The sequence below is a fragment of the Protopterus annectens genome, chromosome 9.part0 (genome assembly GCF_019279795.1).
Source record: "Protopterus annectens isolate FY-2018-M chromosome 9.part0, PAN1.0, whole genome shotgun sequence".
Lineage (NCBI taxonomy): Eukaryota > Metazoa > Chordata > Ceratodontiformes > Protopteridae > Protopterus > Protopterus annectens.
This window is the reverse complement of record NC_056743.1, coordinates 897417078-897432740: the sequence shown is the minus strand read 5'-3', so window position 1 is coordinate 897432740 and position 15663 is coordinate 897417078. Positions and strand designations below refer to the sequence as shown.

General features: G+C 42.8%; 1 protein-coding gene across 1 annotated transcript in view; it reads left to right on the top strand.

Annotated features, from left to right (window-relative positions):
- The window catches only part of LRP1 (LDL receptor related protein 1), a 2772300-nt gene that overhangs the window by 2441270 nt on the left and 315367 nt on the right, over nt 1-15663 (top strand). Inside the window, exons 72-73 of the mRNA XM_044083629.1 lie at nt 2516-2659; nt 12291-12407. Coding sequence (XP_043939564.1) covers nt 2516-2659; nt 12291-12407 — 261 coding nt within the window. The remainder of the gene's footprint in view (nt 1-2515; nt 2660-12290; nt 12408-15663) is intronic.

The following is a 15663-nucleotide window of genomic DNA, read 5'->3' as shown; positions in this document are numbered from 1 at the left end:
ACTGAGGGCAACCTGCCAACAGATTACCCAAATGTAATGACTGCAACAGTGAATACACTTGAATATCTACATTTATGGTAAGTGTACACAACTGTACTTTCCTGGGTGTGAACAGTGTCACTGCCCTGATATTTACGTAACAAACTTGATCTGAGGATTATGGGTAGCAGGAGTTCCTGGGAGGGGAGGAGTTCGAGCTCAGGAGTTGTCGCTCAGTCTATCGGTTCAGATCTGAGATTGGATCCAAGACCCATCCATGATGAATAATGACAATGGGTAGCACAGATTCCAAGTTATGGTAAGTACATAACTCTCTCTACTGTCACAGGTAAGGAAAACGTAGCACAGTGAATGGGGAAAAGGGCTGACAGGCTTCAATTTGAACTTAGATGCTTTAGTGCTTCAAGTGAAACTGCCTTGGAGGCCTTGGTACAGGAGAGGGTGACCAAAACCTACATTCAGTTCTCGGGAACCCTCTCTTGAACAAAACAAAGGGGACCCTGCCCCCACCCTCAGAAATAACCGTACAAGCTTCAAATACTGAAAACTTAGGCAAGGTCTCAATCAGCATTTTGGTCTGAGAAGATATGGCCACAGCCAGAAGCATGTGGCATGCAGCATGGTTGTGCCAAAGAACTCCACTAAATCCATCTTGGAAATAGGGGCTGAAAAACACATCAGTGTGCCTGGAACCACTAGACATAGGAACTCAGTGGTATCCAGTGAACTGTCTTCAGTTTGCTGAAGTTTCTCCCTCTACCACTTATACAACTGCTTGCACTTTTCAGGTTGGCTGTTGGAGGACTTAGCTGATGCCATAATGATGCAGTACCACACGTGCCCTCTTTTGTACTGTGAACTCCAGAAGAGATTTACCTCTTTTCATAACTGCCCTCGGGTAAAACGTATGCAGTGTGGACAGGCATTCATTTTGTGTTGTGGAACAAGGTGAAAATGACAGAGCAAGTGGAAATCTTTATGGGAAATATGTTTCTTACAGTTAGTGCAGTTAACTTTTTCAGAAGCTTCTGAATCCACAGTCACCATCAGACGTGAGGAAACAGCACAAAAAATATTTCTCAGAAAGCAAATTCCCTTATTGGACACTTTTTCCTCTGAAAACTGGTCAGCCGATTAACTGATGATGCTGACGTCATGCAGCAGGAACGATCAGATGTGTCCACCACCATCCTCTTATACCACCAGCCTCCATGCATGGAAGTGGGAGGAAGTCGATCAAATCTTATGGTAAAGGTTAGAAGTTGAACTGAGTGTTTGGCTACCCTCAGACAGGATATCTGACTGGTGATTTCAACAATGAATGTACTCGATAAATGTCTACATTTTTTGGCAAGTTCCTAATGCAACTGCACATCTTAAAGAGCCAGAGTTGACAAGAATACCATCCCAGAGGGGCAAGTGTATATAATTTCCTTTATTCTCAAGGAAGTCTTACTGCTAGGGGTAATAGAACTTATTCCCAGAGAGGAACCAAAAAAAAAAAAAGTAAAATTAATGTCTTCAATAAAAAGGAGGATTTAATTTTGGTACTAGTTGCTCCATTAACTAACTGTCCAGGGAGAAAATCCTCATGCAGTCCCTTGGTACAGGGGTGATATTTACTTGTCCACATTTTTTTTCTTGAGTGTTTCTGAAGCAAAGGTAAAATCTTTCTCCTTTCAAAATTTGGGAGTAGTGCCATTTGGGACTACCAGCTGTAAGACAGAAGGGGGTGGCACAATGATTGATATCTCTGGCACACAATTTTCCTATGCAGTTGTTAAGGCCTGAAACTCTCTACCCCCTGACATTAGATGTCTAAATAGTAAACATACTTTCAAATCCCTACTAAAAGATCTCTTATTCAAAACTTGGACATGTTCCTGTTCAGAACCAGACTAATTGCACCTGTTCCTGACTTTCAGCATCCCTAGATCACAGGTGTACTGTGTAGTTTCACTTAGTGCATAGTACTGTGAACCAGGTGTTTAGGCCACCTTTATAGTTATGATTTCTAGTTTATGACTCTATTTGTCTATGGAAACTTCTTTTTGAATTTATGTTCAAGCAATTCTATATTTGTTGTGTAATATCTTGTTTAATTGTTTTTCAATATTCTAACCACTGTATGCTGCATCAATTGTAAAACTCAGATTTTTACTCCTTTTATATGTTCTATACTCTTTGTGCAAAATAGCGGTTTATATAATTTTTTAATTAATTTAATTTTTTTTATATAATTTTTTACTATGTATTTGGAGCTTTTCTCCCCGGGCCTCCACTGAAAATGGTCACCTTGTATCCAGCCGGACTAACCCGGTAAACAAATGGAAAATAAAATAAATAAATAATAGTATGTATTTGAGAGAATTAGGTTATTCTGTTTTTGTAGTTTGTTCCATGGTAATGAGTTTTCTTTCTACACATATGACAAGCTTAAACTACATATCAGAAACAGATGGTACATCTCTGTAGATTATTGCTGTTGTTTTAATTCTCTGTTTTTCAAATTCAGTGAAGTTCCAGTGTCCACCTACTAGACCTTTCCGATGTAGGAATGACCGTGTCTGTTTGTGGATTGGACGTCAGTGTGATGGAGTTGACAACTGTGGAGATGGCACTGATGAGGAGGACTGTTCAGATGGAAGTGGAGAAGGAAGTAAGTGCATCAGTTTGTTCCAGATCTGTAGCGAACAGTGCAGATATGCAGTGGTCTTAATGTCTATGAAAAGGCTAATGAGAGTTATGCATGATTTAGCCTGTATTCATATAGTAGTTGCAGTTCGAGTCCCTTTCGTATTTCTTTTTCGCTGAAGTACTGTTATGAAAAGAAGCTTGGTACATATTTGGATTTCATGTATAATACTTAAAAGAACAAACTTGTTAACTGATACTGTAGTGAGTACCCCAGCAGAACTTTGAAGCCGAGCAGCATGGGTATTGTGACTAAAATTACCTGGCAGGTGGTTAGAAGCACGGATCAGCTTTGGCACCAACTGTTCAGCAAGAAGAAACAAGAGCCTGGAAGTCACAGAAGCATTGTTCCTCTAAACAGTGGAGGTGCGTTGAAGAAGGCACCCATTGATTTCTGTGATTTCACATAATTTGGGAAAGAGGCTGGATGCTGAAGGGCTATGGCTTCATAACTAAAAATATCATGCAACCCGTTATACAGATGTATATGCACAGTGTGTATGTACCAGCAGAAATGTAAATAGTGTACAGTATTGATTTGTCTTGGAAAAAGCAACCCTTGCTCCATTTGAACAAGCAAGGTCATTTTGTATGAAATTATCTTCCTAGAAAACTTTCTTCGTAACGGCCATGATTTCAGAATTGCTGGATTCCGTTTGCAAAATATTTATAGGACTTTCCATGAGGGCACATTATGCCAGAAGTGTTATTGGGACTAGAACTGAATCAAGGCCATTTAGTTGCAAGTATTCTTTCTAAGTCCTTAAAAGGAAAGAAAAGAGCTTTGTATGTACACAGATAGCCAAGAGATTACACTGACATGCTTGCAGATATTAGGTAAACTGTTTCTTTTTTCCAGGTCAGTATAGGAAGACCAGTGATAATTCAGCTCTGTGTAAGTGGCTAACCAGCTGTTGTGATTAACATGGAAAAGCCTTTTTAGCCACACTTAGTAAGGGAAGCAGCTTCTTCATTTGCCTTTTTCAGGAATGTTTCAGCATAAAGGTTTTGCAAGGCAATAATACATTGATAACCTTTCCAAAAGCAGATGTTCTGCTGGGCGTATGTGATCCGTCTCCCTTAAATGTCTTATATGTGGGTATACCACTTTAGTACACTTCCCATTCTATTGTGCTTGACTGTAGCATAGCATTGCTCTTACAGTACACACAGTACAGGTATGTACTGATACTCACTGTGACTGCACATGTATGAGAAGCAGCAGCACTGTCGTAGTATTGGCTTCCTGTCCTTACAGTACACACAGTACAGGTATGTGCTCATACTCACTGTGACTGTACATGTATGAGTAGCACCATCACTGTCACAGTATTGGCTTCCTTTCCTTACAGTACACACAGTACAGGTATGTGCTCATACTCACTGTGACTGTACATGTATGAGTAGCACCATCACTGTCACAGTATTGGCTTCCTTTCCTTACAGTACACACAGTATAGGTATGTGCTCATACTCACTGTGACTGTACATGTATGAGTAGCAGTGTCACTGTCGTAGTATTGGCTTCCTACTGCCATCCTCCTATTAGCCCTTGTGAATACACTGTTGTTTTTAGGATGCTTTTATCTCCTGCCAGAGAGGCACCCTTTCCTTTCCAACCCTTTGTACTGCTTTTTGGGTGGGACAGAACTTCAACATGCTTTGCAGGCTTCATAATCACACTTTAGTCACCTCAAGTCATCCACTAAAGAACTGAAGACAGTGCAACTGCCTCTTCACTTTATACCGTATGACCTACCAACACCAATGGCTCAGAAGAGTCATTAGATGAGAAATATCTGAAGGTTCTGGAAGTCAGTCCAGGTATTTGGATATGGAGTAATTTCTGCATGTTACATATGATAGAGCAGCAGTGATCCTGATTCTGGAGAATAGGGTCATAGCTGTTTACTAGGTTAATGACCCAAGGGGAACTTTTTACCTCTAGCCATGCCTCCCAAATGTATTTGACAAGTTTTGATACCCTAGGGTTATTTTATGGGATATATGTAGGCTTAGGCATGGGTGTTCAAGCATTTGTAGGCTACCACTGTCTACTAGAGTCATAGGTGCCAGACCAGGGGATACGTTTCCATTTCCCCATCCCGTGGTCTAAGTTATGCTTGAATTGTGTTAGAGAAGAACTCTGTTTTTCATGGACAGAAAGCCAGTTCCAGAGAAGGGGTAGTTTAGTCTGTGAGATACGTATCTGTTCCTCCAACATATCCTGTTTATGTTGGAGACGAGGAGTAGGTTCCTATATTGGGTAATTCTATTGCTATTTGTTTTGTGGATGTGCAACAGATCCATCAGAGTGAGATCAGAGGATATATTGTAGGCCAGGCATAGATCGCCTATCAGCAACCTGTAGGAGACAGAGTACAGGGTTTACGTTGGTCCACGTAGGAGGGATTGTTTAGATCATGCATTTTTTTGTGAGGAACATATATGGACGTTCCTGTTGTTGCATATGACTGTTCAGGTACATACCAAAGGGGGCATTGTACTCAATGATTGGTATGATAAACGGAACAGTGAATTAAGGTTGTAATGAGTATGCTCAAAAATCTGTACTTCAGTCCCGGTACTAGTTCCCATTTAGATTTCGTAGGAGGTAAGAAAAGAGTGGGGAGAGAGAATGGAAAAGCAATAAACAGAGCAACAATGGAAGAACATCCATGTAGTTCTCAGGTATGTGGCCAAGTCCAGAAGGTTTAGGATTTTTGCTTGGAAGTGTTTGCATATGTTTATATCCCAAACAGACTTCAGAGAATTTTTCCTCTGGTAGATAGCAAATGTTGGACATGTAATGGCTGGGAAAGAGACTGGGGACATGTTTTGGTGGTATGTAACAGGTTGGCAGATTTAAAAGATTCTTTACAGAATACTTTGACAGAAATGTCAGAGAGCCAAAGGTTGGGATACAAAATCCAAATTCTCATAGGTGGAAAAGAAATGCACAGGGACCCTCAAATGAGGATCTTAGTACTAAGAACATGTGTACTGTTTGCAAGCTGCTAATTTCATAGTTATGGACAGTGTTTTTGCAGGTATACCTCTTTACATGGCTCACATAGACCACTGGTGGCAGCTTCATCTTTATATCTTTTCAAGAACTGACCTCCATTTAGGAGCAGCTAGACAAGGATGTAATGATATTCTTAAGAACTGCTCAGTTGCCTTTGCTCTGAACCAAGACCCGAATTGCTTTGCTAGGCACTTGGGGAGCCAAACTGTTTTTTGCATTTCCACTCAGTACTTCCAGTTCAAAAACATTCTGCCAAAAGCAGCTAAGGTGGAAGCTTAGTTGGTTATTATTGCACAGAATTTGGCCATTCTTGGTTCTCCTTTCTCAAAACTGGGGAAGAAGGGAAGTCTTTGTGGATTGATATTGCTATATGAACCCCCTGAGCTTGTATCTGAAGATGTCATCAGGAGTTGGTAAGATCAAGAAATGGGCAGATGGAGAATATGTTTTAGGGTAAGCCAACTTGGAAAGGCTCGTATGTTATATGCCAGAATTCAGTGTTGTGAAGGAAAACCTGGTAAGGAAGCATTTAACAGGCTAGGATTTAAATGATTAAGGCCTTCTATAGTTATGTAAAGAACCTCCATGGCATTACCCAGATTTGCTCTGAGCTACTGCACAATGGTACCTCCTATACCAAGCCAACAGATATTGCCAATATACTGGCCGACAGATTCGGTGCTAACTTTAACCCTCCCCTCCAAAGGACCAATCACAGCACCAGTAGATTGCCAGGCACCCAGTATTACTGCTGCACAGGTTAAAACAGCACTGTCCAAGGACAAGAATACAGCTTCTATGGGACCTGACAATATCCCTGGCTGTGTTCTATATGAACTACAGAGTGAACTTGCACCTCACCTGTGTGCCCTGTTCAGTTACAGCCTCACCTCAGGCTTTATCCCTACCGAATGGCGCACTGCTACAGTCATCCCTCTCCACAAAGGAGGAGCGACTAGAGACCCCGGGAATTATCGTCCAGTTAGCCTGACGAGTCTTATATGCAAAGCTATGGAACGCATCATCATGGACCTAATAAACAAGGATATAGAGAACCTCCAAACTCTGGATCCTATACAGTTTGGTTTTGTGAAGGGGTAGATCATGCCTGCTCAACTTGGTCGACTTCTTTGAGTCAGTTACCAGAGCTGTGGATGAAGGCACGGTGGATCATACAGCCTACCTTGATCTGCCCAAGGCCTTTGATACCATTCCCCACTCAGGAGTCATAGAAAAGCTTACTAACCTAGGCATGAACCCCTATATCACTAGGTGGGTTGCAAACTGGCTCACAGATAGAACCCACAGTGTGAAAGTAGCTTCCGAGGAAGTCCTTCGCACTACCAATTCTCTACACAAAAAATGACGTCTTTCGCGACTACCGTTATTTCAAAAACGACCGATTCCTAAGGCCCAGGGTACAAACCACACCCAAGAAACTGACGATCCACTCTTAGGCACCTGCTTCCTTGCCTCAGTCTCAAATGCTTAAAATGGCAGAAGACCTTATCATGCTTATCAGGGGAAGCCAAGCTACCCACTCCAAAAGGAAAAGAGATCTGCCCCCTGTAGTATTGTCTGAACAAGAATCCGATGACTCTGATGCATCTGAATATGAAGACATGCAACCCCTCTCTACTTATGAGGATTCTGGTCCAGATGATACCATTCCTTCAGCCTCTCCCTTAGAGGATTTTTCCTTTGGGGAAACCCTGCATACTTTAAGGGAGCATTTCCAATGAGAGAATCAAGACTACCCTCATTCAAAAAAGAGACTCTGGGAATTCCTAGATCTTCCACAGCACAGACCCTTGGCCATCCCCCCAGTCCTGGATGTTATGTAGGATGTTTTCCTGGAATCCAGCTTCACTCCTAACACCCTGCCTGCTGCACCCAGGAAACCAGACAGATACTATAGAGTCCCTGACTCTCACAAATTTCTTATTAAAAAATCCTACTGCTGACTCTGAGGTAATTTCTCAAGGGCCTAAAGGGATTAAAGCAACCTCTGTTAAGAATCCCACCCCCACAGATAGGGATTCCCGAGCACTAGACATATGGGATAAAAAAGTATACACCTCAGCTACTCTTGCTATCAGGGCACTAAATTGTCCATTCCATATGCTGAAATTTCAGCAACATACCTTGGAACTCCTCAAACAAAAAATGTCTTCCTTTCCTGCTTGGGCAAAATCTAAAGATTTACAAAAGTTAATGCATTCTGCAAGTCATGTAACTCACCATATCTTGCACTGTGGTTTTGATGCCCTAGAAGCTTCTTGCAGGGCAGCAGTCACTGGATCTGTCATTAGAAGGCATGCATGGCTTAAGGAACATCCCCTGCCAGACCATGTCAAATCTAAATTGTTGGATGCCCCCTTGCACAAAGATAACTATTTGGCACTAAGGCAGAAGAGGTCTTAAAGATGGAAGAAAAAGCAAAAGCTATGCAAACAGTTAGATTTCTTACAGGTCCAGCCGGCATTGCCCCACCAAACACTTGTCCTTCCCTACTCCCACTAAGCCTGTCCAGCCTAGGCCCCAGGGATCCAGACCACCCAGACAGCAGCCACAGGGAATGCAGAAATCTAAGCAGTGGACTACCTCCACTTCAAAACCAGGGAGCTTTAAGCCACCCCCTTATGGTAAGAACTCACAATGACTCACCTCCCCCACCCCCTTCCTCTGGCACCTTCACTTACCCCTAGGAGGAAAACTCTCCTTTCACGCAAGCACCTGGGCCATCATTATCAACAACCACTGGGTTTTGAGCATAGTGTTTCAGGGCTACAAATTTTCCTTCCGCACCCTTCCAACCCCAAAAGGGTTCCCAGCTCTACCACCAAACCAGTGGGCAGAGGCTCAAAAGCAAATCCTTTCCCTGCCCTCTATGAGGGCAGTAGAGCACGTTTCTGCAGAACAGATAGGCCAAGGTTTCTACTCCAGACTTTTTCTGGTGCCCAGAAAAGAGGGCACCTGGCACCCCATTCTCAATCTATCCATTCTAAACACCTTCCTGATGATCCCAAAAGTCAAAATGCTCACCCTCCAGCAGCTGCTACCCATGCTCTTCAAGGACACTTGGCTAGCCACCCTAGATCTAAAAGAGGCATACCTCCACTTTCCTGTCAGGAAATTGTGCAGGAAATATCTCCGTTTCAGGGCAGGGTCTCAACAATTTCAGTTCTCTGCACTTCCCTTTGGCTTATCTACTGCTCCCAGAGTTTTCACAAAATGTCTGGCTCCGGCCATTGCCTTTTGCAGACAAAAAAAAAATATCCAGATTTACCCATACCTAGATGACTGCCTTATTCAGGCAGACAGCCAGGAAAAGCTGCTCAAGCACCTGGCCTTTTAAAGACCCTACTTACCCCCCTAGGGTACACAATTAACGAAAAGAAATCCAAACAGGTGCCCACCCAAAGGATTATCTTCCTGGGAGCAAGCCTGAACACAGCATCCCAGACGGCATTCCTTACACCAGAGAAACAAATTTTCCTGACAGCGTACTTCTTTCAACTAGCCACCAGACCCCAGTTATCTGCAAGGAAGATCCTGCAAGCTCTGGGGTTCATGGCATCTTGCATGCTACTCATTCCATATGTCAGACTGCATATGAGGAAACTTCAATGGTACCTAAGCCTTTGGTGTCATCACTCTCAAGACCTGGAAACTCTTCTACCTATAATTCCATGCCTTCGAAAAGATTTTCTTTGGTGGGCAACAGCATGCTCCCACAACAGCGGACTGACTTTCTCACCACCCCCTGCCGCCCAGACCCTCACCACAGATGCATCAGACTATGCTTGGGATACACACCTGGACGGAAGGTGCATACAGGGCCAATGGAGCCCGAGCAAATCCCTCTGCACATCAGTCAAAAAGAGATGATAGCTGTCCAGCACGCCTTGATAGCTTTCAAACCCCTTCTCTCTCCAGGGTTTCTCCTGATCAAAATAGACACCACCATTGTGATGTGGTATATCAACATGCAGGGAGGGAATCACTCCTACTCTCTGTGCAGACTGGCCATGACCCTTTGGCACACATTCTCTGCCATGCAACTACACCTGTTAGCGCAATTCCTACCAGGCTTTCTCATCTCTCTGGCTGACCAATTAAACAGAAATCTTCTGGACCTACAGGAGTGGCAGCTCAACAGAAGAACCTTCACCCTAATAACTCAGAAATGGAGCACCCCAAAGGTTGACCTCTTTGCCTCCCACACCGACCATTAGCTCAACAAATTCTGCACCAGGGGGCATCTCGGCATGGCTTGGAAAGTGGATGCCCTGTCCTTCCCCCGGGACAATCTGTCGGTCTATGCCTTTACTCCAGTACCTCTCATCCGCAGGGTACTGCTCAAAATAAAGGAGGAAACGCCAACGACCATTCTTATAGCACCAGACTGGCCTTGCCAGCACTGGTACCCCTTGCTGCACAGCCTGGCCCCACTGCCACCATGGCATCTTCCGCAGATTCCAAACTTCAGTAAACAGGTTCTAGATGTTATCCCTGAGGCCAGATGCCGTAGCACCAGAAAGTCTTATGCTGACAAATGGAAAAAGTTCTGCACCTGGATCCAGGCTAAGGGAGCCAGTACGGCATAGCCCTCCCTCCCTCTCATCCTGGATTACTTAGCTGACCTACTATACAGTGGCCTCTCTTTCTCCTCTATAAAAAGTCATGCCTCTGCTATTTCTGCTCATTTCCCACTGAGCAGCCCCTTTTCTCACACCCTTTGATTAAACAGTTCCTAAGAGCGGCTAGCAACTTGAGGCCACCTAGAAGGGCACCCAACCCCAGCTTGGGACCTTAACTTTGTATTGGAAAAGCTCACCCTGCCCCCTTTTGAACCAGCTTCTTCTGCAGAGCTAAAATTTCTCTCCTGGAAGACAGCATTCCTTCTGGCCATCACTTCAGCCAGAATAGTCTCTGAGCTGCAAGTGCTCATGGCTGTGGAACCCTTCATCATCTTCCATGCTGACAGGGTATTCCTCAGAACTAACCCATCCTTCATGCCCAAGGTGGTTTCCAGTGTGGCTCTCAACCAAACCATTCATTTGCCCATTTTTTTCACTAATCCCCAGAACAAGGGGGAAAGGATTCTGCACTCACTAGATGTGCACAGACACCTCAGATTCTATCTAGACAGGACTACATCCTTCAGAAAGTCTGATTAATTGCTGGTTAGCTTTGCTACAGGGGCAGAAGGCAAAGCCATCTCCAAACAGACCATATCCAAATGGATAGCACACTGCATCCATTTCTGCTACAAACAGCATGGAAAGCCTCTGCCAAGGGAGTCATGACTCACTCCAACAGAGCAGCCCCCACCTCTGGAGCTTTCTTTGGAGGAGTCCCCACCTGGCACATCCTGGAGGCTGCCACCTGGACATCTGTTCACACTTTTACCAAGCATTACCACCTGCGTCTCTTCTCCAAATCCAGGGCAGGGTTTGCCTCTGCAGTCTTGCAGGGCATCCTAGCCAGCCTCCACCCATTTCCTCAGCTTTGGGAATCAACCCAAATGTGATGACTGCAACAGTGAAACACGAAGAACATAGTGCAGTTGTGTACACTTACTATAAATGTAGATGTTCGAGTGTATTCACTGTTGCAATCCTGGTTTATCTCCCTCCATCCCCCTGTCTTCTCTTTCCTTACAAGGGACATATTGGTATTTACTTTCTACTGGTGGGGTTCTTCCACCAGAACCTGGCTCCTACTTGGGGGCTCCTGGCAGGTTAGGGCAAGAAAAACTGATGTAATGGCATCAGCTGCCTTACTTTATACTACTAATGACCTGACGTCAGTCCTGAAGCGACAGCAACTGATGCAGAAATACTAAGCCTCTGGTATTTGGCCCGGCCGAGGGCTACCCTGGTAGGGATAACCCAAATGTGATGACTGCAACAGTGAATACACTCAAACATCTACATTTATGGTAAGTGTACACAACTGCAGTTTGTTGTTATTGTTTGTATGAAGAGACTTAAAATAATAAATTGTTATCTAGGGACCCTGAAGGCCTTTTCTGTGGTTTGAGGGAGGATCATTGTGACAGATTGAGATTGTAGAATCTAGTCCTTTTATAGTAATGACATAGTTCAAACCTGTTTAGCTATAATTTATGACTGCAGAAATTTATATTTGCCCTCAAGTTTCATTCTGCTGACTGAGCAGGTAGGCCATTATTTAACTTTGTGTTTCACATATGTCGTCTTCAGAAACCCAGATTGAATAGTTTTTTTCAAGATTCTAGGTTGCAAGAATGAAGCGGTTCTTAAATCCTAGGTGTTTTATAACACAAGTGACAAGTACGTCTGATAAGTATGTCTGATTACAACTGAAGCAAACATTGTATCCTAGTTATTTTATAATGTAAGTAACAGCAAGTCTTTAATTATAGATTGGCATGTTATATTAATTTGGTTTAAGCTGTTTCAAAGCTATCTTCAAAATTGATTATTTTGAAGTTACTGATAGTTTGCTGAATTCTCCTTAGTAATCCATGTCTTCTGATTTTTGCACCCTCTCCTCACTACTTCATAAATGCCATCTACAGAGACGTGTAGCAAAGATGATTTCCCGTGTTCCAATGGAAATTGCATCAACAGGAGCCTTGTCTGCAACATTTTTGATGATTGTAAGGATGGCTCTGATGAAAACAACTGCCCCAAAGGTAGGTGGTGATTGATTGCATCTTTGTGGTTTAGTAAATATCCCTGCATTACTGCTTTGTGTTTTTAATTGGATTTCTACCATGATGGGCAAGATTAATGCAAAGTCCAGAATATTTCATGTTTCTTGTAAGCAGCAACTCATTACATTTTTTTTTTGTCTTAAGAGCTGTTTGCTGTAGATTGATTTATGTTGCTGTATTCCAGGCATACCAAGGTGAATTCATAAGGCTGATTTTTAATTTAAACATTTTTGTTTTGTTTACTTAAAGCTAAGTCAAGTATGTTGTTTTTGTTGAACTGGAATGTGGTATTGTGTATAATTCCAGAGTGGGGGATGGTGTACAAAGCCTTGGCGAGATATAGATAGGCTGTGTGTACCACCTTACCCTCATCTACAGCTTTGGTGACCACTTCAAAGAAGTCTATCAGGTTTAGGAGACTGATCTGCCTTTTACAAACCCGAACTGGGTAGGGTCCAGAGTTTGGAGATTACCAATGTTTATAAGTTCCATGATGATACGCTCCATAGCCTTGCAGACCAGGCTCGTCAGGCTAAGTACTAAGTCACCCAAACACACACAAAACCAACACTGGAACACTCAAAACCCACCCAGGTCGGTGGCTATGCCCCCCCTCTCCCCAATGTTGGGGTGCTGTGCCTCCCCCAGTTAAATATACCAACTCCCGAGATTGCACTACATTTGGGAAAGGGCAGAGTTCACCTTCATGGCCAACAGGTTACTTACCATGGGAAGGATTATGTTCATCCGGTCTGTCGATGATGTGGGTTTTCGTGGCTGTCATCTTGGTGATGATGTCTTCGATGTTGGGTTTTGATATTATCAGGTAGACCCATATATATATATATATATATATATATATATATATATATATATATATATATATATATATATATATATGTGTGTGTGTGTGTGTGGGTGTGTATGTATGTGAATATAAAGACAGACACACACACACAAGTAGATCTGTACAGGGTAATTTCTCTGAAGCTCCCTGGAATTAATGTAAATGTACCAAGTAAAATCATGCCAAAATTCTTTAGCTCAATGGAACACCAACCGCCATGGAGTCTGCATGCTGGTTATGTACAGCTGTGTCATTGTGCTTTTAGCTCTTGAGAATAGGTTAAAAAATGGGGAACTTAAACAGTAATGGAACAGTATACTCTGCACTCATCTTGAGAAAGCCAATAGGGGAAGGAGGGGCACCAGTGTAGTGGGTGTTGCTGAAAAGAACATTGTCACTGCCCTTCCAAAAAGAGTTTGGCCCAAATTTTAAACAATAAGATTGCCCCTTTTAGCATCTTCCCATCTTTTTTCTGGGTGGGTCACTGTAGCAGTAAACCATAATTATTGAGTTTACCCACATAATTTGCTTTTCTTTCCTGGCCATATATCTCTTTACCTGTGCTGTTATCCTCATGAAGTTTAATGCTAATCTCTTGCCAATGGCCCTTGCTTAGAACAGTTGGCGCATTGAAGTATGAAGCCATTAGTAAGGGCTATATCCAGTTCCCCCCATTTTCAGTGCTTCACTACCCACATCATTGACTAAGTAATTTAATTTCATTTTTAAGTCGCTATTCCGTTTACCTGTTATATCTGATAAAGTCCCGGTTATCGTGTATTAGGGAAGAAAGCATTCATCTCTTGGTAAAGTTTTTTTGCACTTTTTCTGCGGTTTTTGGTATTTTTGTTTTCTGAATTTGTGTTTTCAAGAGTGTCTGTTTTTTTATTGTACCAAATGGCTGCAGGATTGAGTACCAATTCGCAAAGTCTTTTTTTGTGATAATGTCTTGTCGGACCAAGTTGGGTCTGTGGCTATCTTACTTTACTTGTTCAACATTTGTCCCAGCGTGTGGGAGAGTTTTCTGCCAGTAGAGCTTTCAATGGGGATGGGAGTTCTTTTTCGGTCCATCCTGGAAACCTCTTCCTGCATCTCTTCACCCCTCGGGGAGTTCACTTTATTCACAACGGTTACACAGTGTCCCTACTAATGACTCTAATATGACTTCTATATTGCAGGATTTAACTGACTGGCTTCAGCATGGATTGAATTTCGCTAATTTCAGTCACTCCCTGCCTATTGCTTCTCTGGATCAGCATCTGTATTCCTTTCATTAGAACTTGATGAAGGTACGCAAATTGCAGTTGGAAAATGTTTATCTTCATCAGACTGTTTCCACAAAGATTGTACCAAAAGGCCTGAGGTTGTGGAAATATCCAGCTGGGTTATTGAAAGACTCAACCCTTCATAAAGATTTGTTAGCCCTGTTTGATAAACAGGGCTGTGAATGGGTCTATATTAGAACATCGAAGTTTTAGAACTTCGAATGTTCTAATATCGACCCCTATTCAGTGAAAGCTGAAAATATCAAAGCAACAGAAAACTAAATTTTTTCCTAGGGAAAGAATTCGGTTGTCCATTTCTGTTGCTTCGGTATTTTCAGTGCTGTGGTGGAAAGTTACGGGTCGGGTTCAGGTAAGTGTGCGATTGAGTGCGGATTAAGTTAGATAGGGTTAGGGTGCGGGTTAAGTATGTGTGCGATTGTGTGGACATGAGGGTTAGGGCGGGTTAGGTGAGTTAGGGTTAGGGTGCGGGTTAGATATGTGTGCGATTGTGTGGATGTGAGGGTTGGGGAGGGTTAGGTGAGTTAGGGCGTGGGTCAGGTAAGTGTGCGATTGTGTGGACGTGAGGGTTAGGGTGCAGGTGAGGTGAGTGTGCAATAGTGACGGACCTTAGGGTTAGGGTTTGGGTTAAGGTAAGTGGATAGTTAGTGGTGTGTGTATAGTTTAGTGTAGGGTTAGGTGTAAGATTTTAGGTGTATGTGTGTGGATTGCTGTTTGTTTGGTGTGCTTGTGTTGTGTGTATGTGTTTTGGAACAGCAAATTTTTTCCCTAGGAAAAAATTTGCTGTTCTGTATGTTCTATGTTTTCAGCTTTCGCTGAATAGGGGTCGATATTAGAACATTCGAAGTTTTGAAACTCCGATGTTCTAATATAGACCCCTGTGAATACATGAAACTACTTGTGAAACATAATAACATCTTTGAATAAAAAATAAAATAAAATAAAATCCACTGCTCAGCAAGCAAACGCTGTAGTTCCATAGAGTAGATATAATGTAAGTCACAAAGAAGGCGGAGTACAGCAGAAGTAAGAACAAAACTCCAAATTTAATTCCAAGAATGTGCACTTATAACATACGGATGAGCGCTTTCACCATTACAGCTTC